Genomic DNA, 24919 nt, shown 5'->3' on the forward strand with positions numbered 1-24919 from the left:
AGAAGTGGGGCGCGGCCTCCTCAGCGCGGGGCGCGCAGTGCATGAGGGCGAGCACGCGGGCGCTGGGCAGCCGCCGGCCACGCCGCCTTCATAAACACTTGTTTAGGACTCGTTCGCCCCGCTGAGGCCCCGGCGCCCCTCCATGGAGGCCCCGCCCGACCCCGGGCCCCACGCCTCGGCCTCGGCTTCGGCCGCGGCGCCGCTGCGCGCCCCAGAGGTGGCGCGGCTCCGCGAGGAGCAGGAAAAGGTAACAGGCCGCGCTCTGTCCCGCGCTTCCGCCAGCGGTCTCGGGAGGCGCCCTCGCCCGGGCGCGTCCTCGGCGCCCCGTTCCCCCTCCACGGGCCTGGGGGCTGACCCCCGCTCGTCCCCGCCGACCCCGTCCTGCCCTCGGTGGGCCGCAGCCCTTTGGTCCCGGCCTAGCTCACCCCGGACCCGGAACGGGGGAGGAGCATAGCCTCCAGGCCTGGAAAGCGTGTTGGGGAAACTTTTGTCACGTGCTTTCGTTGTCTTGTCTGGAGCACTTTGACCTTCGAAGGGAGGGGAGGGTTGGGGAAAAGAGATGCGATAATCTGTTTAACTTGTGTATGAAAGTGAGTTTTTAATCTTAATGCGTACAGCAGTGCGTGGGAATATTCTCGGTGAAGGACAGGCTGTGAATGAATAGTTCAGCTTATTTTTTTTTTTTTTAGCTTGTTACCTCATCGTTGGTAAAATGTATACTCTTTGTTGCTCTTTATCGGATTGCACTTAAAAGTTTTACTAGGTTTGTAACGCTAACGCTTCATGTGCAGTTTCAGCTTTGGTTTAGTATTTGTCATGATAGAATGCTGTTTTATTAAATTTTAACTTCAGTTATATAAATGAGTTTTAATCTACCAGTAAAGAGGGAAGAAAGTTTTGTGTTTCCTAATGGGATTGTATATGAACAAGTATACCAGTCTAAGAAATACAGTGTTATTGTTTAATCTGAGATTTTTTTCCCTTTGGATTCTGTATCATTTGTTTCTCACTATCTTTGAAATTCTTATTTTGAAAGGCAACGTTTCATTTACTTAAAATGTGTCATATTGAGAGTATCATGATTATAAAGGTTAGGAAGTTGTTTAAAAACTATAAACACTGGGAAATCCTAACTTTTTCTATTGAGCATTTCTGTATAAAAATGACTACTTACATAGGTATACAAACATACCCAGTTTAGCTAGATAAGGAACTTTTTATAGAACTTAAATCTTGGTTTGCTTGGAAATAACCTGTTAGGATGAATTGTAGGAACCTTTCCTACTTTGTTCTAGTTGTTCTAAATTATTTTGTGCGTTGGATTTCCCTTTCTGAGAGCCGTTTTTTTTTCTAATACCATATACAATGGTTGGGTTTTAAACTAGGCTTTCTTCAAGTTGGGGGTTTAAAAATTCAAGTTCGGTGCATTTAAATTGTAAGACTTTTTTTTTTCTTTAAGAGAAGAATAAAGAAAGAAGAAAAGACAGCCCTTCATGAAACCAATTTGTTCATTTTTGGCAAAAACTATTTACATTTTTTAGTCTTTTAGAAAATGTGAAACAGACCCTCAGAAGATGGTGTTCCCATTGTCTTTCTTTCTGTAGAGGAATTAACTCTCTCCTCCTTCATAGTATGATGTTTGCATACTGCTGACTTGATATGTTTTCTCCTATTTGGCATGTTAAAAAGAGAAATCCTTGGTTTTATTCTGATGTTAGTGTGTCTGAAATACAAAGGATACGGTTTGGGGGTGCTCTGAACAGCTTTCTGGTATGGTATCCAGTTGCATTTGAAAACTGCCTTCTCAGTTACAGTCCTATGGGAACCTGGATGACAGTTTTCAGTAGACATTGAGTATAGTACCAAATTACTTTTCTGTGCTGTGTTAATGTTATTTCGGCACGTAAAATAAGCGTGTGTATGTCTGTCATGGGTATGTAAAATCATTCCCAGTTCATGATAAAGTCCCTCAGGAAATGGACTAGACCGTATTTTCACGGATCTGCTTCAGTGGACAGGAGAGACCCTTGAGGCCACAAGATAAACTGGTTAGATAGCTATCCTTTAATTATAGTTCAGTATAGGAAAACTTTATCTAGTAAATAGTAAATAAATAAATAAATAAAGCAGTCAGCTTTTTGTGAGGGACTTTAGGCTTTAAAACCAACCCAGCAGCTGTAGGAGTACAGTGAACTCTAGTAAGTGGAAGTGTTGGGACATTCTTGGAAGGAAAAGGAAAAAAATGTCATAGGACTTTTATAGTATAGCAGTTAGTATTTCTTTATATAAGTCTAATTAAATGTGTTTTAGGACTTGCCTTTCCCTACCAGGGTTCAGTGAGAGAATTAGATCCTGACGAAAATTATTTGAATGACTATTTTTTCAGTTTTCCCTAGGACGGTAGCTAGCTAGTAGGCTCTGGATGCAGAGGAGAGAAGTGAATTCTTTATATGCAATGGATACCTTAGGTTCAGGGCGTTATTTTCTCAGGGAACCTTAAGAATGGCTGCTAGGTAAAGTGGTTTAAATGTTGCTCATCAATTTTTTTCTTTTTAGTTCAGATAAGGAGTGTAACACGTTTCATCTTGGTCCCTCTCTCTGTTTTTTTCCTCGTTTATCCTTTGGAGCACTGAATAACAAGGAAAAAAAATTAGTAACCTAAGGAAAAAGACAAAGGAGGGGGGCGTGAAAGATCCACAACTTAAGTAAATGACAAAATCTTTAGTAAATGGACAGGATCAAATATTTGAATATTGTTCTCATTTTTGGCATTAATGCTGACATTTTCAAAAAAAATATTTTTTGGTTAAAACTTCTGTTTATTTCTTTTTTTTTTTAATCTAGCAAAATGACATGTACAGAAAGGTTCCCTGCAGGTTTGTTTATAATAATGAAAAAGCTAAAAATTCAACATAAGGGGGTTGGTATGAGGAGATTTTGTGCAATCATTAAAAATTGTAGAACACTATGTGGTGTGGTTAGTTATGATTATATGTATATAAATATTCACACAGTTTATATAGGAAAATGCACCACTAAATGTTTTAAAAGCACACAATTTCACTTTTTATTTTACCTAAAAGTGAGTGAATTGAATATTTTTTTCAAGAAAGGCTATTGATAAAACCTAATTAATTTTAATGAAAGATGGGATGTTGTATCTTTAATTGCTAAATATTTTCTGCTCCTGACAAATTGCTCTTGGCTGGTTTGAACACCAGTTAGGCAGGTTTGTTTCTTTCCAGAGCAGATAGGTACAATTTATTCAGATATCTGTTCCCCAGGTGGTTTCCTTTTCTTTTTTCCCTGGAGATGTTGTTTATTGTTAATTCTCTATCCAAAGATACAGGGACAAGAGGGAACTTGGATCATCTTTTTTTCCCCCTCTTTTCTTTTAACTAAATCTGTTTTTGCCAATAGGAGTAAAGTATTTGGTGGAAAAAATGGAATCTACTTAGAAGCCTCTCTGGACTGATCTGTGCCGTAAAAGTTAAACCTAGGGCTGCAGTGGAGCGTCTTGGGCTGTTCTAGGGAAATTTCCTCATACTAAGATCTTGTTAAATCTGGTTCTGTCTTTGAATTGCATTATTGAAATACTGGTTTCTTGGCTAAGGTGATGTTTGTATCCGAGTTTTATATCTCCAGACACTATTATCTTTAACAGAATTATTGAGATTCTGCTATATAGTATAGTGGAAAAAGTGGTATATAGTATTGTTTTCCTAGGTTTATTTGCAGGATAATGGTAACTTTGGAGAATTCATGAGGATAATGTTATTATTTAGTTTATTATAGTTATAACTGAGTGGCTCATATAATTTGGAATTTTGGAATAACATACTTTCTTGATATAGAACCTGGGGAATTACATGCATTAAGAGTAAATATTTCAAATTTTTATAAAGCAGAACAGCTAATTTAACTTTGGTTTGCATATTTCTTATGATAAACTGCACATAGTTTAGGAAACTGTCAGTCGTGTACTCCATACCACAGGTATTGTTCTTCTTTCCAAGCCCAGAATCCAAGCATATAATTTTTCAGCAGATATTTATTGAGTACCTGCTACCTGCCAGATTGTACCTACTTAATGCCTTCCTCTGCTGAAGATGCAGTAGTGAACAAAATAGTCTTTGTTTTCACAGGGATCACATTCTGGTGGTAAAGATATGGAATAGGCATATTTAGAATGACAGATGGTTTGTGATAGGTAAGGAGCTGTACTAGATCATTGTTGAAGATTTTGGTTTTTATTTTTGTGAGGTGAGAAACCATTGGGATGTGTTTTGAGAATCATACTAATCTTAAATGACAAGAATCCATTTGTCATGAATGAAGGGAGGAATGAGGGATTGCATTGGATAGAATGAATTTTTTTGTGTGCCAGGCACTGTGATAGACATTTACAAATTTGATGTTAGAGTCTTCATTAACTCTCTTTAATTTTTCAGGTGAACAGTTTAGGTTGTTTCTAGTTTTTGCCCCGAACTTTCTTATGGAGTATTTGTGTCTTCAATTTTGCTTATAATGCTTGTTTTTCAAAGTGCTTATGCCAGTTTACATTCCTATCAGCAGTGGTGAAAGTTTCAGCTATTCCACGTCCTCATCACCACTTGGTACTGTCTGTCCTTTTCATATTTGTTAGCCATTCTAATAATAACTAATGAATGAGGTTGATAACCTTTTCAAGTATTTATTGGCTATTTGCATTTTTTTTTGTAAAATAAAATGCTTTTTCTAAATTGAGTAGTTTTAAGTAGTTTATTGAAGAATGTGTATTTGACCTTTCTAATGTAGTTCTTTTATCATTTTTAAGAAAGGCAGAGTCATAAGAATATTTGCTTACAGCCAAAGATACATTTTGTAGCTAAATGGGTTTTCAGAACTCATAACTTGTGAGTTATATTTTATTTTAAAACAGTTTGTTTTGGTTGTTGTTAGTGATTATTATCATGCCAGTCATGTGCCATGAGAAGGAACAACTTTGGTTTTAGTCTTTTATTAGTAAACATTATAATACAGTATTTCAAGGGGAGAAAATCCATATTCATTGTGTTAGGCCTCTCCAGATTGGAGTATAAGACAAGAATAGTTCCAAAACACTGATGGGGAAAGGGAGAAGAAGGTGCACGGGGTCTAAGCTGTGATCATAACTGTTTGATTTTGTTCTCCTAATGTTGTCAGATTGGGTTTTAAAATCTTTTAGCTTGTATCATTCTTGCCTTCATCTCCAGATTAGTGAGTCTAGAGTCTAGATATTTTTAGTCTGCCCTAAGGCAGTTTTTCTTTCTTTCTTTTATTTTTTTTATTTTTTATTTTAAAGTAGCAGCTTTTTATTTTCAAAAATTGTAAAACAACAGAAAAGTTTAAAGAATAGTTTGGGTCATCAATCGTATTTTGTCTCATTTGCCTTTTCTTTCTCTTTCTGTATTTTCTTTTCTTTTTTTCCTTGTAGAACCATTTGAAAGTAAATTGCAGATATTATCATGTCCTAATACTTAAGCACATATCATTTTGGAGCAAGGTCATTCTTCTACATAATCATATCTTTTTTTTTCACCCAAGAAATGAACATTGACACACAATAATATTATTTAGCATATTCAGATTTCCTCAGTTTTTCTAAAAGTGTTCTTTATAACATTTTTCAATCCAAGATCCAATCACAGGCTGCATTTAGCGTCTTATCTCTTTAATTTCCTTTCATCTGAAACAATCCCTCTACATTCTTTTGTCTTTATGAAATTGGTATTTTTGAAGAGTTTACAACAGTTTACTTATAGAATGCCCACGATTTAGAGATGTCTGATGAATGTACTCGTGAAGAAACAGAATTAAATAATCATTTTTGGCAAGAATAATACATAGTTGATAATGACGTCCTATTTTATCACAGCAGGAGACATACAGTGTTACTTTATTCTATTATTGGTGTTGCTAGTTACTTGTTTAAGATAGTACCTGCGATATCTCTTCACCTTAGGTACCTGTTCCCTTGTGTAAGGAATAAGAACTTTAAAAGTACTTACTAAATACTTGAAGACATTGTAAATATCCTGTTCCCCAACATCCCTTTACCATGGATGATCCTTGCCTGAATCAAGTATTATATTGGTGTTTGCAAATTAGTAGTTTTCTAACCATCTATGTTTATAGCTGGCATTTTTCTGTAAAGAGGAGCCCTTTCCCCCCTTTTAGTATTAGTGTAGACCCTTTTTATTTGTTTTTCAATTCAGTGTGTTATAATTTTTCATTTTTCCTTTTGATGCTCAAATTGTGCTAAATTTGGCCAGTGGGAGCCCCTTCAAGCTGACTCCTGCATCCTTTTGGCATTTCTCATTATCCTTTGGACATTACCTTTTTTTTTTTTGGCACAAGATGTCCAGGCTTACCTTGTAGCTTTCTTGTCTTAGTTCTGAAATTGACTACTTCTTCAAAGAGCCCTGGTTCTTTTTAATGAGAAATGCTGAGAAACCTAGATCTGGGCCTAAGTTGTGCTCATTGCCACTGGGATATTATTGCATCAAGGCCCTTTCAGTGGACAGTGCTAAGAAATGTATTAACCTTCAGTATACCAGGAAAAATAGTCATCACCATTTACCATCTAGGTTCAAGGGATCTTTTTAATTTTTATTTTTTAAAGTAATTTTTACAAGTAATGTACAGAAGTAAGGATAAGGGATAGTGAAACCCATTTTTATTGGATATTTTAATAAGAATTTAAACACAGCAGTCTTCTTTGTATTAAGTAAAGTTTGGTGCACAAAGATCATAAGAGATTTAAGAATATTGCCACATGTCTTTTTAGAAAAATGTCCAAGTTCTTGTTGCACACTGTTACATTTGAAGTTCTTCTTGTTGAATGACTAAGTGGGTGGGAATACCCTACTTTTTTTTTTTGTTCTTAGAAGTATATTGTTCCTTTATTGATTCTTTTTTTCTCCACCTTCAAGTCAGTCCCCCTTTATTCAACATCTGTTATATTCAAATATATGTAGTTCTCTTCCTGGTTGGCATGGTCTGTTCTAGAACTTAGGGAGGTACAAACATAAACCATTTACATAATTCCTGCTTTCAAAACTCATTTCCAGTGCTTCAGGGTTTTCCTCCCTAATCTCTGTCCTCAAGAAGCCAAAAAACTTGTAGGAGTGGAAAAAAATAGAATTTAGAGATCTTTTTTTCCAGCAATCTTTATTTATTATGATAAAATATGTATAAAATAAAAATTACTATTTTAATCAGTTTTTTTTTTTTTTGCGGTACGCGGGCCTCTCACTGTTGTGGCCTCTTCCGTTGCGGAGCACAGGCTCCGGACGCACAGGCTCAGTGTCCATGGTTCATGGCCCCAGCCGCTCTGTGGCACGTGGGATCTTCCTGGACCGGAGCGTGAACCCGTGCCCTGCATCGGCAGGCGGACTCTGAACCACTGCGCCACCAGGGAAGCCCCTATTTTAATCAGTTTTAAGTGTACAGTTAAGTGAGATTAATTACATTCACTGTGATGGAACCATCACTTTTACTTGAAGGTTAGGATGGACTCACAGATGGAGAACTCTTGGCTGTCCTACCATCAGCTCTGCCTTGCTCTATGGTTATCAATTTTCCCTAGATCAAGAGTAGGCAGGTACAAGTAGTGGGCTCACAACGTTTGACCTCAACTGGTTTTTCTAAGTTATTTTGTACATATTTCAGCAGCAAAACCAAACTGGGTCTTCAGGATTTATTTCCGTTTCTTGCAAGGGAAGAGCTTTTTTTTTTTTTTTGCGTTACGCGGGCCTCTCCCTATTGTGGCCTCTCCTGTTGCGGAGCACAGGCTCCGGACGCGCAGGCTCAGCGGCCATGGCTCATGGGCCTAGCCTAGCCGCTCCACGGCATGTGGGATCTTCCTGGACCAGGACACGAACTCGTGTCCCCTGCATCCGCAGGCAGACTCGCAACCACTGCGCCACCAGGGAAGCCCGGGAAGAGCTTTTATACCTTTGGACATGTTTTAGTTTTTCCTCAATGAGAATTTTAACCATCTTTGGTATTATTTCTACAATAATTTGTAAAGCTATTTACTTTTAACTGCTTTTTTTGAAAACACTTTTTGGGTCAACTTTTTAATATAGCACTTATTTGTCAAAATATAGGTACATAATACTGGTAAAAATCTTTTTTTGTTTCTAATGAAACAAATTATTGAGACTCTTTTAACAGGATGGAGTGAGGGTAACTTGTATCAATTAGCTAAATTAACCAAACTCTTCAGAATATTTAGATTTAAAGATCATAGAAACTACTGGTAGTCAAACTTTTTTTTTTTTTTTTAAGGCACAGAGCTTTCTTCATTAAAATAAAACCTTATTCAAAAACCCAATATGTAAAACAGATGAAAGCTAAATTACTCTGCGTTATTGAGGGAGAAGTTGCGTATGTGGAGGGGCTGGGAGGGGGATGAGTATCTCTGTTCCTTGCACTCACTTTCAGTAGCCGCCAGGGAAGTGGTCCAAGGAACTAAACTAAACTTAACCAGTGTTTTAGTCCAACTTCTGATTTCACAGATGGGGAACTGAGACCTAGTGCCCAATTCTCCCCTCCCTTGAGCCCCTGGTAATCTCTAATCTACTTTCTTTCTATGTGAATTTGCCAATTCTAGATATTTCATAGATGTAGAATCATACAGTACTTGTCCTTTCGTGACTGGCTTAATGTCTTCAAGGTTCATCTGTGTTGTGGCATGTATTACAACTTTACTCCTTTTTATGGCTGAATAATATTCCATTGTATGCATATACCACATTTTGTTTATCCATTCAAATGTTGATGAATACATGGATTGTTTCCACTTTTTTACTCTTGGAATAATGTGGCTATGAACGATGGTGTACGAGTTATCTATTACAGTCCCTGTTTTCAGTTCTTCGGGATATATACCCAGGAGTGGAATTGCTGAGTCATAAGGTAATACTGTGTTTAACTTTTTGAGGAACTGCCAAACTGTTTTCCACAGCGTTGGCACAGTTTTACATTCCCACTAGCAATGTATGAGGTTTCCAATTTCTCCACGTCCTTGTCAACACTACTTTTTTTGTTTTGGAATAGAGCTATCCTAATAGGTGTTAACGTCATTGACCTATTGTGATTTTGATTTGCATTTCTCTGGTGAAAAAGGATGTTGAGCATCTTTTCATGTGTGTGTTTTTTGTTTGTTTTTGTTTTTTTGGGCTGTGCTGGGTCTTAGTTGCAGTACGTGGGATCTTCGTGGGGCATGTGGGATCTTTAGTTGTGGCATGCATACGGGATCTAGTTCCCTGACCAGGGATCGAACTCCGGACCCCTGCATTGGGAGCACAGAGCCTTACCCACTGGACCACCAGGGAAGTCCCTTTTCATGTGTTTATTGGCCATTTTTGTATTTTCTTTGGAGAAATGTCAATTTAAGTTTGTCTATTTAAGTTCTTTGCTTAATTTTAAATTGGGTCATCTTTTTGTTGTTGAGTTGTAGTTCTTTATTTATTCTAGGTATTTAAACCCTTTTCAGATGTATGATTTACAAATATTTTCTCCCATACTGTATGCTATCTTTTCACTTTAATGGTAATGTCCTTTCATGCACAAAAGTTTTTAAATTTTTTAAAAATTTTTATTTTATTTTTTGGCTGCGTTGGGTCTTCATTGCTGTGCGTGGGCTTTCTCTAGTTGTTGTGAGTGGGGGCTACTGTTTGTTGTGGTGTGTGGGCTTCTCATTGCGGTGGCTTCTCTTGTTGTGGAGCACGTGTTCTAGGCGCATAGGCTTCAGTCGTTGTGGCTCACGGGCTCTAGAGTGTAGGCTCAGTAGTTGTGGCGCACGGGCTTAGTTGCTCCGCGGCATGTGGGATCTTCCTGGACCAGGGCTTGAACCTATGTCTCCTGCATTGGCAGGCGGATTCTTAACCACTGTGCCACCAGGGAAATCCCAAGTTTTTAAATTTTGATGAAGTCCAGTTTATCTATTTTTTCCTTTTTTTGCTCCTGCTTTTGGTGCCATATGTAGGAACCCATTGCCAAATCCAAGTTCATGAAGATTTACACCTAGGTTTTCTTCTGAGAGTTTTATGGCTTTAGCTCTTATTTTTAGGTCTTTGATCAACTTTGAGTTAATTTTGTTTATTACTCATTGATTGTTGAGTTTTGAGAAATTTCACCTAGGATAATTGTCATCTGAAGACTCATAATCTAAGATTTAATTTATATTAATATTTTCACCATCATCTGTATCTAGTTGTGCTATCCAAAATGGTGGCCACTAACTACATGTGGCTATTAAGTTTAAAATTCTAATTAAGTAAAATTTTTAAAAAGTAAGTTTCTCAGTCATAATAGCCACATTTCAAGTGCTCAATAGCCACATGTGGCCATTGGCTATTGCATTGGACAGTGTTGACTGAAGATTACTATCATCAAAGAAAGTTCTATTGGACAGTGCTGGTGAAGAGAGCTGCTATCATTTTTATTCATAGTTTAATTTGTTTAACAATTGTGAAGTGTCTTTCTCTGTCACTTTTCTTCTCCTTCCCATTATGGACAGAAAATGAAAATTTCTGAATTGTCAATTGTGTTTGAAAGCTAAAATCAGACTACAAAGATGGTGTCTTCTTCAGTCTTTTACACTTTTTTGAAAGATGATGCAGTACTTTGGTCAATGCAGTAAGAAAACTGAAGAATGATTTTTACTATTGATAGCATATTCCTTCTAGATGATTCCATGATTCCTCAATTACTTGTTATATAGTTTTCTTTAAGCATAGTTTGGGAAAATTGATGAATAATCATGAAATCATTATTAGGGTGATGAAACAAGATGCAGGAATTATATAATCAGTAGGATCCTATAATGTGTCTTAGGCTTATGAAAAGGTTCAATGTACTCATATATAATTGCAAGATAGAATGAGTTTTAGCCTTTTTTTTAAGTAAGTAAAATTTCTCTTTATTCTTTGCAGTATCTCAGAGAATAGAAGTCATGAAATATCAATCCTTTGCAAATAGTTAGAACTGTTCAAAAACAAACTAAAAACTAAAATTGGGTTCAGTGGATCCTGATACTTTGCATTCAAATCCATTACCACAAAATTCTTCTTCAACCACCCCCATCTATATTTGAATCTCCCTTTTTCTGTAATGAAACCTTGTTCTCAACAACATCTATATTTATTCGTTTCCTTTATTCCACAGTATACACAAAATAGTTTTAGAATTACTACATTGATACCACTGCCAACAGCAAACCTATGAGTGAAGTTCATGATTTCATTGCAGTTCTATTTGTTCTTGCAGAATTAACCCCCTTGGGGTATGCAGTTAGGTAATGATCTCAAAAATTACTTGAATTATTATTTTTTTTCTGTGCAATTATATTTTGGATTTGATATACAGGTTGTATTGAATTTTAGTGTTTGCTTTTTTATCAGTTTGACTTTGAGTCTGTAAAACATTTGCATTGTTTAAAATCACAACTATATCAAAAGGTATAGTGAGGTAATTCATTCCTGTCCCTGCTCCTACCTACCTCTATCGGTAATCTTTACATTAATTTCTAGTTTATCCTTCCTGTATTTCTTGAAAAATAAATACTAAAATATGCTGTCTTATCCCCCCTCCACCTTCTTATACAAAAGGTAGCATATTATATTTGCCCCTCGATTTTCTCATTAAATGATATATCTGGGAGTCTTTGGTTCACAGAGATCTTTCTCATCATATTTTGTGGTTGAGTAGTACTCAAGTATATTATCAGGTATTCATCTGGTATCTTACTAATGGGCATTTTGGTGTTTTCAGTTTTTTGATAGTACTAATAATGTTGCAGTGAATCACTCTGTGCGTATGTTTCTCATTTGTGAAGTGACTTCAGGTGAAGTCCTCAAGGTGGTTTAGTGGTCAGAAGGTAAACTGGTTTAGCTTTATAAGCCATATATAATTACCTTTTTGAAGAATTGGTTCTAACTTTCAATTTAGTCTACAGCATTAAATAAAAAGAGGTAAGAGGACTCGATGTTCAAAAAATAGAGACCAGTGTTTTGAGTTCCTTGAATTGGCTATTTCTTGTGATCTCCACAGCCATTTTCAAGTTATCATTTTTTACTTGGAGGCTGGTCTTGGTGGTTCCACTCTTGCTCCCCTTCTACCTTTTTTCCAGAGCTGTCTCTCTTTTTCTGGCAATGTAAATCGAATTACATAATTTTGTCCCTCTATCTACTGCTTATAATCCTTTGGTGGCTTCCCATTGTACTTAAGAGTGAAATCCAGGGTCATTAAAATGTGATTTGAGACCCTTGTGTTGTTGGGCTCATCATCTCTTTCTAGGTTCATTTCATTTATTTACTCTACCTTAAGATAACGACATGTTTTGGGGGACAGTACCCTAAATGTGTTTGTTTAAAAAAACTTTCTTTCCTCCTTCCGTTCTTTCGTTTGTTCATTTGTTCTAGAAATCCTAATACAGTATAGCAAACAGTAACCCATTTAATGTATGCGTTTGGCCATTATTCCTTATCCTTTGATTTCCTGATTTTATGAACCGAGTAATATTAAAGTTATTGAAAATGAGTGCTTTTTCCCAAAGAACAAAAAGACAAAACTGAGTTACCTGTCAGGCACTGTCCTAGATACTGCAATAAACAAGGTTTCTTTTCTGCCCTCAAGGGACTTAAAATTTGTATGGAAACATGTTAACAGAAAACTGAATGCAGTGTGATAATTTCTCTCTTTCTAATTCTTTGCTTTTCAACCTACTGTAAACTAGGTGCTACCTCTGTCTTTTCATTGAAATTACTCTACCTCAAGTTTTTATTATATTTCACTTGCCAAACTCAGTGGACCATTTCGCAGATCTGGCCTTACTTGGCCTCTGTGCTTTATTTGAAACTTTTATTGTTCCCTGGTAAACTGTTGAAACTCTCTGTACCATGGGAACTTTTGTGACTCTACTTTTTTATGGCTCTATCTTTTTCCATTCCTACTTAGTCTCCTTAGGGTCTTCATCTAATGCTTAAATGTTGGTGATCCCTGTACTTTACATCACTGACAGTTGTCTCTTCTCACTCTGCATGTCCTCAAATACTCCTATATGCACTCTGCTCTCCCAGACCTGTTGCCTGTTGGGCAGCTTCATTTGGATGGCCCACAAAAGCTCAATCTCATTTACTAAAGTTAATTTATTATCTTTGTCCCTAATGTGTATGCTGTACATACTCATCCTGATTCTGGGCAACATTATTCAAACAAGAGAGTCTTTTCAGCCTCCCTGATCCATCTTTTAATTTAGTAGACCTTGTCAATTGTTTCTTTCTTTCTTTTTTACTTTAATTTTCATTTAATTTTATTTTTTGGTGGTGCTGTGTGGCTTGCAGGATCTTAGTTCCCTAAGCATTGAACCCAGGCCACCACAGTGATAGTGCTGAGTCCTAACCACTGGACCACCAGTGAATTCCCTGTCAATCCTTTCTATGTAATCCATACCTTGTATCTAAAGGTACCAATAGCTTGTCTTAATTAGGCTCTTACTCAAAAAATAATATTTCAGATTTTTCAGTTAAATGTTACTATGATTTTTGATATTGTCAGTCTTTAATTGTTAACATTCTGATGTTACCTGATTGTGTTTTTATTTTTACAGTTCTAATCTGTGAACATGTTATATCTCTATTTAGGGTCTTTAAATTTTCTCATCTGTCACTTAGTTGGAGTTTGTCTACTCATTTTACCACGTTTTCCACTTGTCACATATTTTTTTATTCCTTTGTTTTTCCTTTTGTGTTAGTAAAATATTTGTATTCTATTTTAAACTCTCAGCTTTATAGTTGTATGGTTTTTATTTTCCTTTTAGTTATTATCCTAGAGACTGCAATATCCCTTTTTTTATTACAGTCTACCTTAAATTAGTAGGAAATTATTCATAAATCTGAAATTTTGCCGCTTAGGAAATTATTCAGAAAATCTTTTGGTGGCTTAATTTCATGAATTTGTGCTATTGTCATATATTTTGCTTCTACAATTTTTTTTTTTTTTTGCGGTACACGGGCCTCTCACCGCCGTGGCCCCTCCTGTTGCGGAGCACAGGCTCCGGACGCGCAGGCTCAGCGGCCGTGGCTCACGGGCCCAGCCGCTCCGCAGCATGTGGGACCTTCCCGGACTGGGGCACGAACCCGTGTCCCCTGCATCAGCAGGCAGACTCTCAAGCACTGTGTCACCAGGGAAGCCCTCCCTGAAAAATTTTTATATATTTCCTCCTCTGTCTGCTTTTGGACTTTTCATCTTTGGTTTTTAGGCATTTGATTATGATGTGTCTAGACTTGGTTTTCCTTGTATTTAACCTGCTTTGAACATGTAGTTTATTAAATCTGTAATTTGATGACTTGTCAGTTTAGAAAATTCTTATCTAGTCTGCAGATGCTGGTTTTATGTCATTGTCTCCTCTACTTTTGGTACTCTGGATACACATATTAGACATTTTCATTGTCTCATATATCTTACTCTCTTTTCTGTATTTTCTTGCTGCCTCTTGATCTGTATGCCATTTTGGATACCTTCTTCTGACCTGTATTCCTGTTAACTAATTCTGTTCTTATGTATCTAATCTACTGGTAAAATCCTTTTACTAAATGCTTAATCTCAGTTACAGCATTTATTCCAAGAATTTATGTTTTGATATTTCTTTAATGAATTCTAGGCCTGTTTTGACATCTTCAGTCTTCCCTCTGTTTCCATGAATATATTAATCATAAAAGTATGTCTTATAACTGCAGTATGTAAATTAAATGGAGCTCTGTTTCTGTTTATTTTTTTCTCTTGATTTCTCATCAGCTGCTCCTGTTGTCATAGACTTCCTTGTAATTTTTGATTGGATGCCAGACATTGTAGTGAAAAATTGTAGACTCTTGATGATGTTACCTTCCTTCAAAGAGAGGTAAATTTTCTTTAAGCAGCCAGAGTACTAGTGGATCAACACAACTCAGTTGAGAGTTGGTTTTGGATTTTGTTAGGGCTGGTCTGTTTCAGTTTTGCTCTTATTCCTAGCATGTAGCCTTTACTTCTAAGGCATAGCTCTAATTCCATATGGAGTATGTCTTTTTCATAGATTATGTGGTCATGTATTTGTAGTTTTGTTTCTCTTCTGTTCTGTTGCATTGGATTATTTGCCTGTAGTTGCACCAGTACCACACTTTCTAACTAGGTCTTGATATAATAAAATTTCTCTAGCTTTGTTGTTCTTGAAGATTACTTTTACTTGACCTTCTGCTTTTTCATGAATATTTTAAAAATCAGCTCTGCAGTACTCACAAAATAACCTTCTAGGGTTTTGTTTGTAGTGCATTGAATCTAAATATCAGTTTGGGGAGCATTGACATGTTTACACCAATCCATGAACATGGTATATATCTTTTTATTTAGTTCCTCTGTAACGTCCTTCAGTAGTTTAAGTATATAAATCTTGCATGTCTTTTACATTCATCTCTAGGTATTTGTTATTTTTCATTGCATTTTGTAATTTGCTGTTCATCTTTTGCTAGTATATAGACATATACTTGATTTTTGTATACTGACTGTTAAATTTACTTGAATTCCGTAATTGTTTATCTGTATATTTTGATAGTATGTTTATAGGTATAATCAGACACGTTGTCTGAATAATAGCAGTTGTCTTCTTTCCAGGTTGTTAGGCTTTAGTTTTATTTGCCTTATTGAATGAAATAGGACCTTTAGTATAGTGTTGAATAAAAGTAGTGATAGTAGGCTTCCTTATCTAGCTCTGCGTATGAGAGGAACAGCTCTAAATATTTCACTGTTACAAATGATGTTTGCTGTAGACTTTTGGTAGATACTCTGAAAATAAGAAATGTTCTCTTATTCCTAGTCTGCTAGTTTTAACATGAATGGATATTGAATTTTATCAAATGCTTTTTTTCTGTTTTTTAAGATGGTAATGAGGTGAATTACTTTGATTTTTAAAAATACTGAAACACTATTACATTCTTGGAGAAAGCTCCCTTGCTTATGTTGGTGTTTATCTTTTTATATATTGCCAGATTAAATTCATATTGTTTTGTTAAGGTATTTTGTTTCTGTGTCTATGAAGGATATTGGTCTGTAATTTTCTTTACTTGTAATGTCCACGTTAGGTTTTGGTTCCAGGGTCATGCTGACCTCATAAAACAACTATCATTTTTGTGTATTTTATAAAAAACTTTGTATGTTATTGGTATTGATTCTAACTTAAATATTTGGAATAATTTTCCAGTGAGGCTGTCTAGGCCTTGTATTTTCCTTGTATGGATATTTTATTTTTGTTTTTTTTTTGGTTTTTTGCGGTACGTGGGCCTCTCCCAGTTGTGGCCTCTCCCGTTGCGGAACACAGGCTCTGGACGCGCAGGCGCAGCGGCCATGGCTCACGGGCCCAGCCGCTCCGCAGCATGTGGGATCTTCCCGGACCGGGGCACGAACCTGTGTCCCCTGCATCGGCAGGTGGACTCTCAACCACTGCGCCACCAGGGAGGCCCCTTTCTATGGATATTTTAAAAGTTGGAAATATCTGTAGTTTTGGTAGTGATGTCTTTTTCTAAAATTCCTGTTATTTGCAGTTTGTATGTGTCTTTTCTTCTTGATTTATCTTCTTAGGGGTTTATCAGTCTTAATCAGTCTTTTTAAAGGACCAGTTTTAGACTATTGATTTTCCTTTTGTAAGTTGCTTTCTTAACGTAAGTTGCTTTCTGCTTTTATGTTTCTCTTCCTTTTAATAATTTCCCACTGGCTGTCATTTTTTCTAGCTTTTTCAGATAAAAGCTCCTAGAGATGCAAAAGTCATTGATTTTTACTATTCTTTCTTTAGAATATATATTCTTTGAGTTTTAAAATTTTCTCTGATAATTACCTTAGGTACCACACACATTATGTTATTTTCATTATTAGTTAGTTAAAATATTTTCTAGTTTTTATTGAGATCTGTTTATTGACCCAGGAGTTTCTTAGAAACATGTTCCTTAATTTCCAAATACTGAGTAGGTAGGTATTTAGAATCTCCACTATGTTTGTAGATCTGTCTTTTTCTCTATTTTTTCAACCTTTGCTTATGCATTTGAAATTATGCTATTTGGTGCATGCAAATTTAGGACTCTAATAAATTCCTGGTCAGTGGGCATTTTTATCAGTCTGAAATATTTTTATCTCTAGTGATATTTCTTGCCTTAAGGTATCCTTTGTTGAATATTCGTATGGCTACATCAGCGTATTTTGCTTTGGCTTGTTTCCATGATATATCTTCTCATCTTTTCAATTTCTTTGTGTACAAAGTGTGTTTCTTATAACATCATATAGTTGTGGTTTTAAACACAACTGGACATCTTTTCCAGTCTGGATATCTTTTTCTTTTATCTAGGATATTCAGTCAGTTTCTGTATAATAGAATTACTGATATATTTAGTTTCATTTTTATTACCTTTCTACTTGACTTTTTATTTTAAAAATTGTAGTAGAATATGCTTAACAAAATTAGTCATTTAAATCATTTTAAGTATACATTTCAGTGGCATTGTGGTGCAACCATCACCACTATCCAGCTCCAGAACTTGCAAAACTGACACTATCTATTAAACAATAACTCCCCATTATCCCTTCCCCATCCCCTGGTAACTACCATTATCTGTCTCTATGAATTTGATTACTTGAGTATCTCATATAAGTGGAATCATACAGTGTTTGTCCATTTGTACTGGCTTATTTCACTTAACATAATGTCTTCAAGGTTGATCCATGTTACAGCATATATCAGAATTTCTTTTAAAGGCTGAATAATATTCCATTGTATGTATATTGCACATTTTGTTATTCATTCATCCATCAGTGGACATGGGTTGGTTTCATATTTTGGGTATTGTGAATAATGCTGCTGTGAACATGAGCGTACGAATATCTGTTTGAGTCCTTGCTTTCAATTCCCTTGGGTATATACCCAGAAGTGGAATTGCTGGATTATATGGTAATTCTGTGTTTCATTTTTGAGGAACCACCATACTATTTTCCACAGTGGCTGCTCCATTTTACATTCCCACCAACAGTGCACAAGAGTTCTAGGGTTCCAGTTTTTCCACATCCTTGACAACATACCTTATTTTCTTTCTTTTTTTAATAGCTATCCTAATGGGTGTGAAGTGGTTTCTCATTGTCTATTTGACCCACTTTTATGTTCTTTTTTCTCTCTGCTTTTTTGGACACGTTCCTTTGATTTAATCAGACACATCCTCTTGTATTTTCTCCCCTCTGTTAACTTGTTGAAGATACTTTCTTTTTCACCGTGGTACCTTAGTACTCTATTTTATGTATATGTTAGCACTAAATATACTATATACTTTTACTAAGCTTTTTTTATTATCCTTTTTTATTGGGGAAATTTTTCCTAGAGATTGCAACATGCATTCATTCATCCCACTTCTTGCATTGTTGCTTCTGTGCATTTTAATTCTGTGTTTAACACTACAATACAGTATTTAATTGTTCTGTGTGACCAATATGATTTATCTGTACCTTTTAAAAAATTACCTATACAGTTGCTCTTTAGTTCTTTCTGCTTTTCTATTGCTCCAAATACTTCTTGCAGTAGTTCTTTTTTTCCCTTCAGCTTTATTGAGACATAATTAACATATATTGTTGTGTAGGCTTCAGGTATACAGTGTGTTGTTTTGATACATTTATATATTGCACAGTGATTACCACCTTAGCTTGTTAGCTAACACCTCTGTCACATCACATAATTACCTGTAGTATTTCTTCCAGTGAAAATCTGCTGGTGCAGAATTCTGTTTCTGTGTGAAAATGTTTTTATTTTTTCTTCATGTTGGAGGATCTATTTGCTCTGTACATGATTATAGATTTTCAGTTATTTTTTTCCAACACTTGAAGATTTTATCCTCTATTCCAGTTTGTGTCATTTTTTTTGTTGAAGTTAGCTCGAGCTCTGACTCTTCTTGTTGCTTCTTTGAAGGTACTGTATCTCTTCCCTGCTCTTTCTCCCTCATGCCGATTATAACATTTTTTCTTCGGTTTCATCAGTGTAACTATGTTGTGCCTTTATATAATTTTTAAAAGAAATGTCTCTTGCTTGAGATTCTTAGAGCTTCTCAAATCTGTTGGTTAATACCTTTCTCTCATTTTTAGGAAATCATGTCAAGATCTGTTCAGATACCGCTTCTACCACATTCTCTCTTCCCTCTCTTTGTGGATCTTCCGTTATACGGTGTTTCATATGTCTCTTACTGGTCTTTTCTGTATTTTCAATGTTTTCTTTTTAAATCTCTGGGCTTTATTTATGGTATTTTTTTTATCAATGTGTCATCCAGTTCAAAATTCTGACTTTTGTGTTTAATCTCCTGTTAACACTGTTTATTGAGCTCATTTTAGACGTTTCAGTTAAAGATTATCCTTTTGATTCTTTTCTTGTATAGATAACCTCTAGTGAAATGTGCCATCTTTTCATGTATTTCTATTTTCTTGAACATATTAATAATTATATTTTAATGTTTTAGTTTATTAACTCCAGTATGTAGATTGCATATTTATTTGGTTTTGTTTTTTTTTTTCTTCTTTTCTTCTTGATGTTTGTTCGTATGGCCCTATTTCTTGGTAACTTGGTTAGTTTTAGTTAAATGTTAGAAATGTAAATACTCCTGAAGTATTTACAATAAAATATTAATATTTTTAGTATCTTTAAAATTGTAGATACGCCTGAAGGTGATATCTTTCTCTGGAGAAGTTTCACCCTTTCTTCTGCTAGGTTGATAAAGTAGGAGTTGGATACCTTAATCCAGGCAGGTACTGAATGGAGTGCAGGGTGGGTTTTGTTTTAGTAAGGTATCAGCCACCTTTGATTCCTTCTTTCTTTCATCTGAAAACCTAGTTTGTTCACCACGTTTCTTTTCTTAAAGGCTTCTGAAGTTTTGTTTCATCAGTTCCCCTGAGCTCTGCTTTTCACACTTTCAGTTTAGCTTTTTGGCCTTTTCAGCTTCAGAATTTGGCACATCACAAGAAGAAAACAACCATATGCTTAAGACCGCTCATGTCTCTGATTTTGTTATTACAGCCTTCTCAAGACTACTTTAAATTTCTGCTCAGGAAAAACAGTTCTCAGCCTCTTCCCTGTGCCTAGATTTGTCCAAGAAAAAAGGATCAACTCACTTCTCCACAGTTATCTCCTGAATTTTAGTCCCTCTTGTTCTCATTGCTTTGGCAATTCTTAGATGCCTTTTAAGAGATGATTTTATATTCATCTGGCTTTTCTAATTTTCAGAGAGATTATTGGTTTGTTATCAGCTTTTTCTCCCTACTTGGAGGTAGAAGTCTGGAATGAGTTAAGCTACATAGCTACTTGCAGTGATTTAATATTAATTTTGCTATAGTCTCACTGATAGTTGGCAGTGTTACTTTAAAATAAAAATTTATTCCTGTAATTGGTGCAGGGTGGCATTTCAATTTGTTTTGTCACTTGTGAGGATATTTTTTCCCCGTCATTCTGCCGTTATCTTTAATGAATTATTTGTTTTCTTTGAGATCCTCACAGGCATATTCTCATTTCTACGTAGCAAGTTTACTTATGAAGCTTTCTTAATCAGTTACAAACCACAGAAATGAAAGTTTGGAAAATATTTACTATAAGAAGTCAGGAGGAACTAGGGTAGAGTTATTTGTGCGTGTGTGTTTTGTTTTCTTGTACATTTATGTTGTTACTTCGTAGACCAGCTTTGTTAGATTTAGCTTGTGCAAATCCCTTTGTGGTCACCTTTTTGGGTCCAGTATCTGTAATCACCTCAATCTCTGTCTGGGCCCAGGGTAAACTTGATTGGCCCAATTAGTGTGGATCCTCTGCATTCACACTGGTTGCAGATGGAGAAATGGGGTCCTCTGCCTATTGTAGATGAGAGGAGGGTGGGGTTTTAGGGAGTAAGGTGTGGGAGTGGAGAGGAAATGATTGATATCTCTAGTGAAACAATAGGCAGGCAAACTACAATTCAGGCAGTATGTCACATTCAGAAATACAGGTCACAATCTCCTGTCTGTAATTCAGAAGTCTTAAAAAACTGAAACAAAGTTATTTCTAAGTTTTTTGTCATATTCATTTGTCAATGGAACTAATTTGAGTGAGGCATTTTATTCCACTTTGAACATTCATATATTTCCTTGCAAGTGTTCTGTAAAGTATGATACGTGTAATGTATTACCTTACTAAATTACAAAAAGTTCTAAGTTGAGAAACATTTTTTCCTGAGGTTTTTGGCTAAGTGATTGTAGACCTATACTTCTTTAAAAGGACTTGTTGCACACTTACTGTATGGCGGTGGGTACATTGGTGAATAAAGTAGATCTGGCCCATATCTCATTGCTCTTTCATCCAGTACAATTAGAGTTTCCTGGATATCTAATTCAAATAATACCAGAAACAGAACCCTCCAAACATGTCAGTGGCTTCATTCCTAGAAATATCGCTGGATGTTATATATGTTGTCAGTCTTGACTACTTCCAGTGTGATAATGGAAAAGAATATGAAAAAGAATGTCTGTATATGTATAACTGAATCACTTTGCTGTACAGCAGAAATTAACACAACAGTGTAAATTAACTATACTTCAATAAAATTTTTTAAAAATTACCAGTGTAAGAAAACTGTATATTTATTAGAATACTTGGTATTATGAATAATAAATAATTGAAAAGAGCCCTAACTTGTAGGTAAAACTAACAAGGGAATGAGAAGTACAATACCAAAGCATGTTAAAAGTGGTTCCAATATTTGTGTAAAAAGAAAGACTGTGTTTGACTATGAGAAACGCATTAGAAGCCTGGGTAGGAGAAAACAGGGCTAAATGTAAAAGTAAGGATTAAGATGATAATTTTGATTCCATCCGATCTACATTTTGGAAAAAAAAACATTTAAGCGTTTTAGCAGTGGCTTATAATTGGAGTTAACTTTTGGTAGTAGAAGGCCCACCTTTGTTATTTTCACTTTTCAGCATATTTAAAAAGTAAATTTGTTTTTATACAGAAACACTCAGTTTATTGTAGTTTATTACTGCTTATTGCTATTTATTTTTTAGGAACCTGTAGTCATTTCCTCCTTTCTTTGCAGAGAGGCTTATTTAAAAGACCTGTAATGTTTTACTAATTTTGTTGAAGTGTACTTCTTATATATTTTGGTAATGACATTTATACATCTATTTGATTAATTGACAATATGTCCTTTAAGAAATTACTTTCAACCATTTAAGATAATAGTGCATGTCCAGTATCTATTGGTTTTAGCCACCACTGATAATTTTTTCCTTTTTGACTCAGCAGCTTTAAAATTATATGATCTGTTTTGAAGACATAATCTAGCAAGAGAAGCAAACCAGTTAAATGTAGACAGCTCGGATTAGTACAATCCTCAGATTGTTAATTCATACCTTAACCTGTACAGGGATAATTTGAAATTGCAATACAGTGAGAAAAGTTTTAGAAGTAAAGTGAAGCATTTTTGAGAGAAGTACATGCAAACTTACCCTTTTAGGCTTTCTATTCTAGTCTAGTTTTAATGTGGCACTGTTCTTACCCTGGAAAACTCCTAGGTTGATGCCCCCTTGTGGTCTGTTACTGGAACAAATAGCACAAATGGAAATAAGTAATGGAGGTCTTAATACATGTTAAGTCATTCATTCCTTTCTTTATAATAATTTTTTTAAAGTGGCTTCTGAGGAAAAACAGCAAAGGAAAATTATTCCTGTATTCTATATAGTTCATTGGTTTTAAAACTTACCAAGTATTTTTTAACTGAATGCACATATATGTTAGCTGGACACTGACCTAAAGAAAAATAGGTTGTTGGGTAGGCTATCATTGTTATCCTGGGCATCTAACTCGATTAGTTAAAAGTGCCTTAAAAATATGATAAGATGTGATAGTAATTATAAGGCTATCCCACTACCCTCTCCCCCAACACACACACACAGACACACACACACACACACACACACACACACACACACACGTGTAAATGGGGTTTGGGAAAACTTGTTGTTTATACTTTGCTTGACCTGAGAGGGCCAGGAGTTGTATGAGGCATTGGAAGGAATAAAGATTTTTGTTAGTGTATTGGTCAGTTAAGCTTATTTGCTTTTCCTGACATTATTGGTAAGGTCTCATTAGTGTGTGAGAGTGGATTTGTGGAGGAAGTGGAGAAGTAGCAGCATCAGTCAGTGTTTTAAGAAAGACTGCAGATATAAACAGCTGCTTTTCCTTTTACCCAGTAAGATTCATGATGGTTGAAAGCAGTCTAATACAGTGAGTATGGGCTTCGAGATTAGATAGACCTGCTTTTTTTCTTTTTTTTTTTTTGCGGTACGCGGGCCTCTCACTGTCATGGCCTCTCCCGTTGCAGAGCACAGGCTCCGGACGGGCAAGCCCAGCGGCCATGGCTCATGGGCCCAGCTGCTCCGCGTGGGATCCTCCCGGACCGGGGCAGGAACCCGTGTCCCCTGCATCAGCAGGCGGACTCCCAACCACTGCGCCACCAGGGAAGCCCTAGACCTGTTTTTAAAACTGATTTTATCTCTTATCAGTTCTTGGGCAGTTATATAATATTGGGGAAGTTACTCCATCTCTGAACATAGGTTTCTTCTCTTTAGGAAGAGGTTAAGACCCACCTAATTGAACTGTTTCATCATGTGAAGTCTTGGCATTTACCACTGTTATTATTACTTCTTAGGGGAAGGGTAATTTTGAGTTATAAAGAAAGTGTACCATAGGATTTTGATTCTTAGGCCATAGGTAAAGACCCCTAATGGTAGAATGAATGTGTCTTTTAAGTGGTATATCAGTTCATAGTCGTTTTTCTTTAGTGCAGACTTAGTGTTGTGCTACTGCAGAAGTACATATTTTACTTATAAATTTTTGGCTGTAAGTGTGATTATATTAAAGTATTTACTAGGTCAATCATTTTAATACTTGAAGCCTACTAACCATTTATGTTTGTTTGTTTGTTTTTGTTTTTGTTTTTTTTGCGGTACGCGGGCCTCTCACTGTTGTGGCCTCTCCCGTTGCGGAGCACAGGCTCCGGACGCGCAGGCTCAGCGGCCATGGCTCACGGGCCCAGCCGCTCCGCGGCATGTGGGATCTTCCCGGACTGGGTCACGAACCCGCATCCCCTGCATCGGCAGGCGGGCTCTCAACCACTGCGCCACCAGGGAAGCTCCTAACCATTTATTTTTATAAAAATGATTCAATAAGTTTTTTTGCTTTAGGATTAATAGTTGCATGTTTTGGCAGATTAACTTAAAAAAAATAAACTAGTATTGTTCCTCGATTGCCATCTTATTTTAAAAAAGCTTGTGTGAAGGACAACAAAGTAATGAAATGTTTTTTATTGTTTTGCTTTTAGAACCAGGCTTACTATCTTAGTCACTTTATTTAATAATAATTAATCTGAGTCCATTTCAGAAGAAATAAGGTTATTTGGAGTTATTTAACTTAACAGAAAAAAAAGATTTTAAAACCCAGATAAGTTCAACTTTGAATCATAAGATTTTATCCTTGCCACAAATTTCCTTGGCAGCTAAGCTGTAAAAATTTACTAATTTTTTTCTTTTTGAATAATTTGCCATAAAAAAGAAAACTAGAAAGATATCTCAAATACAAATACAGCTGCTTGGGTTCAAATGTTTGTTGGAATTAGGTGGATATAAATCATGTAAACAAAGATTTAACTGTAGACGTACCATCAGAAGGCTATTGTATGTATTCATACCTGCCTCTTTCATGTTTTCCTTTATTTCTTGGGTTCTCAAAATATCTAGCCTACATTTGGATAATGTCTAACTGAAGACTCTTGTTCCAAACCCTGGATGAAACTAATAAAGACGTTAATGAAGGCAGTACTTG

At 35.9% G+C, this 24919-nt stretch overlaps 1 protein-coding gene across 1 annotated transcript in view; it reads left to right on the forward strand.

Annotated features, from left to right (window-relative positions):
* The first annotated feature begins 6 nt into the window (after nt 1–6).
* URI1 (URI1 prefoldin like chaperone) overlaps nt 7–24919 on the forward strand; it is a 66860-nt gene continuing 41947 nt past the window's right edge. Inside the window, exon 1 of the mRNA XM_024734096.1 lies at nt 7–247. Coding sequence (XP_024589864.1) covers nt 143–247 — 105 coding nt within the window. The 5' untranslated portion in view covers nt 7–142. The remainder of the gene's footprint in view (nt 248–24919) is intronic.

Source organism: Neophocaena asiaeorientalis, unplaced genomic scaffold, assembly GCF_003031525.2.
Source record: "Neophocaena asiaeorientalis asiaeorientalis breed wild unplaced genomic scaffold, Neophocaena_asiaeorientalis_V1.1 scaffold280, whole genome shotgun sequence".
NCBI classification, from domain to species: domain Eukaryota; kingdom Metazoa; phylum Chordata; class Mammalia; order Artiodactyla; family Phocoenidae; genus Neophocaena; species Neophocaena asiaeorientalis.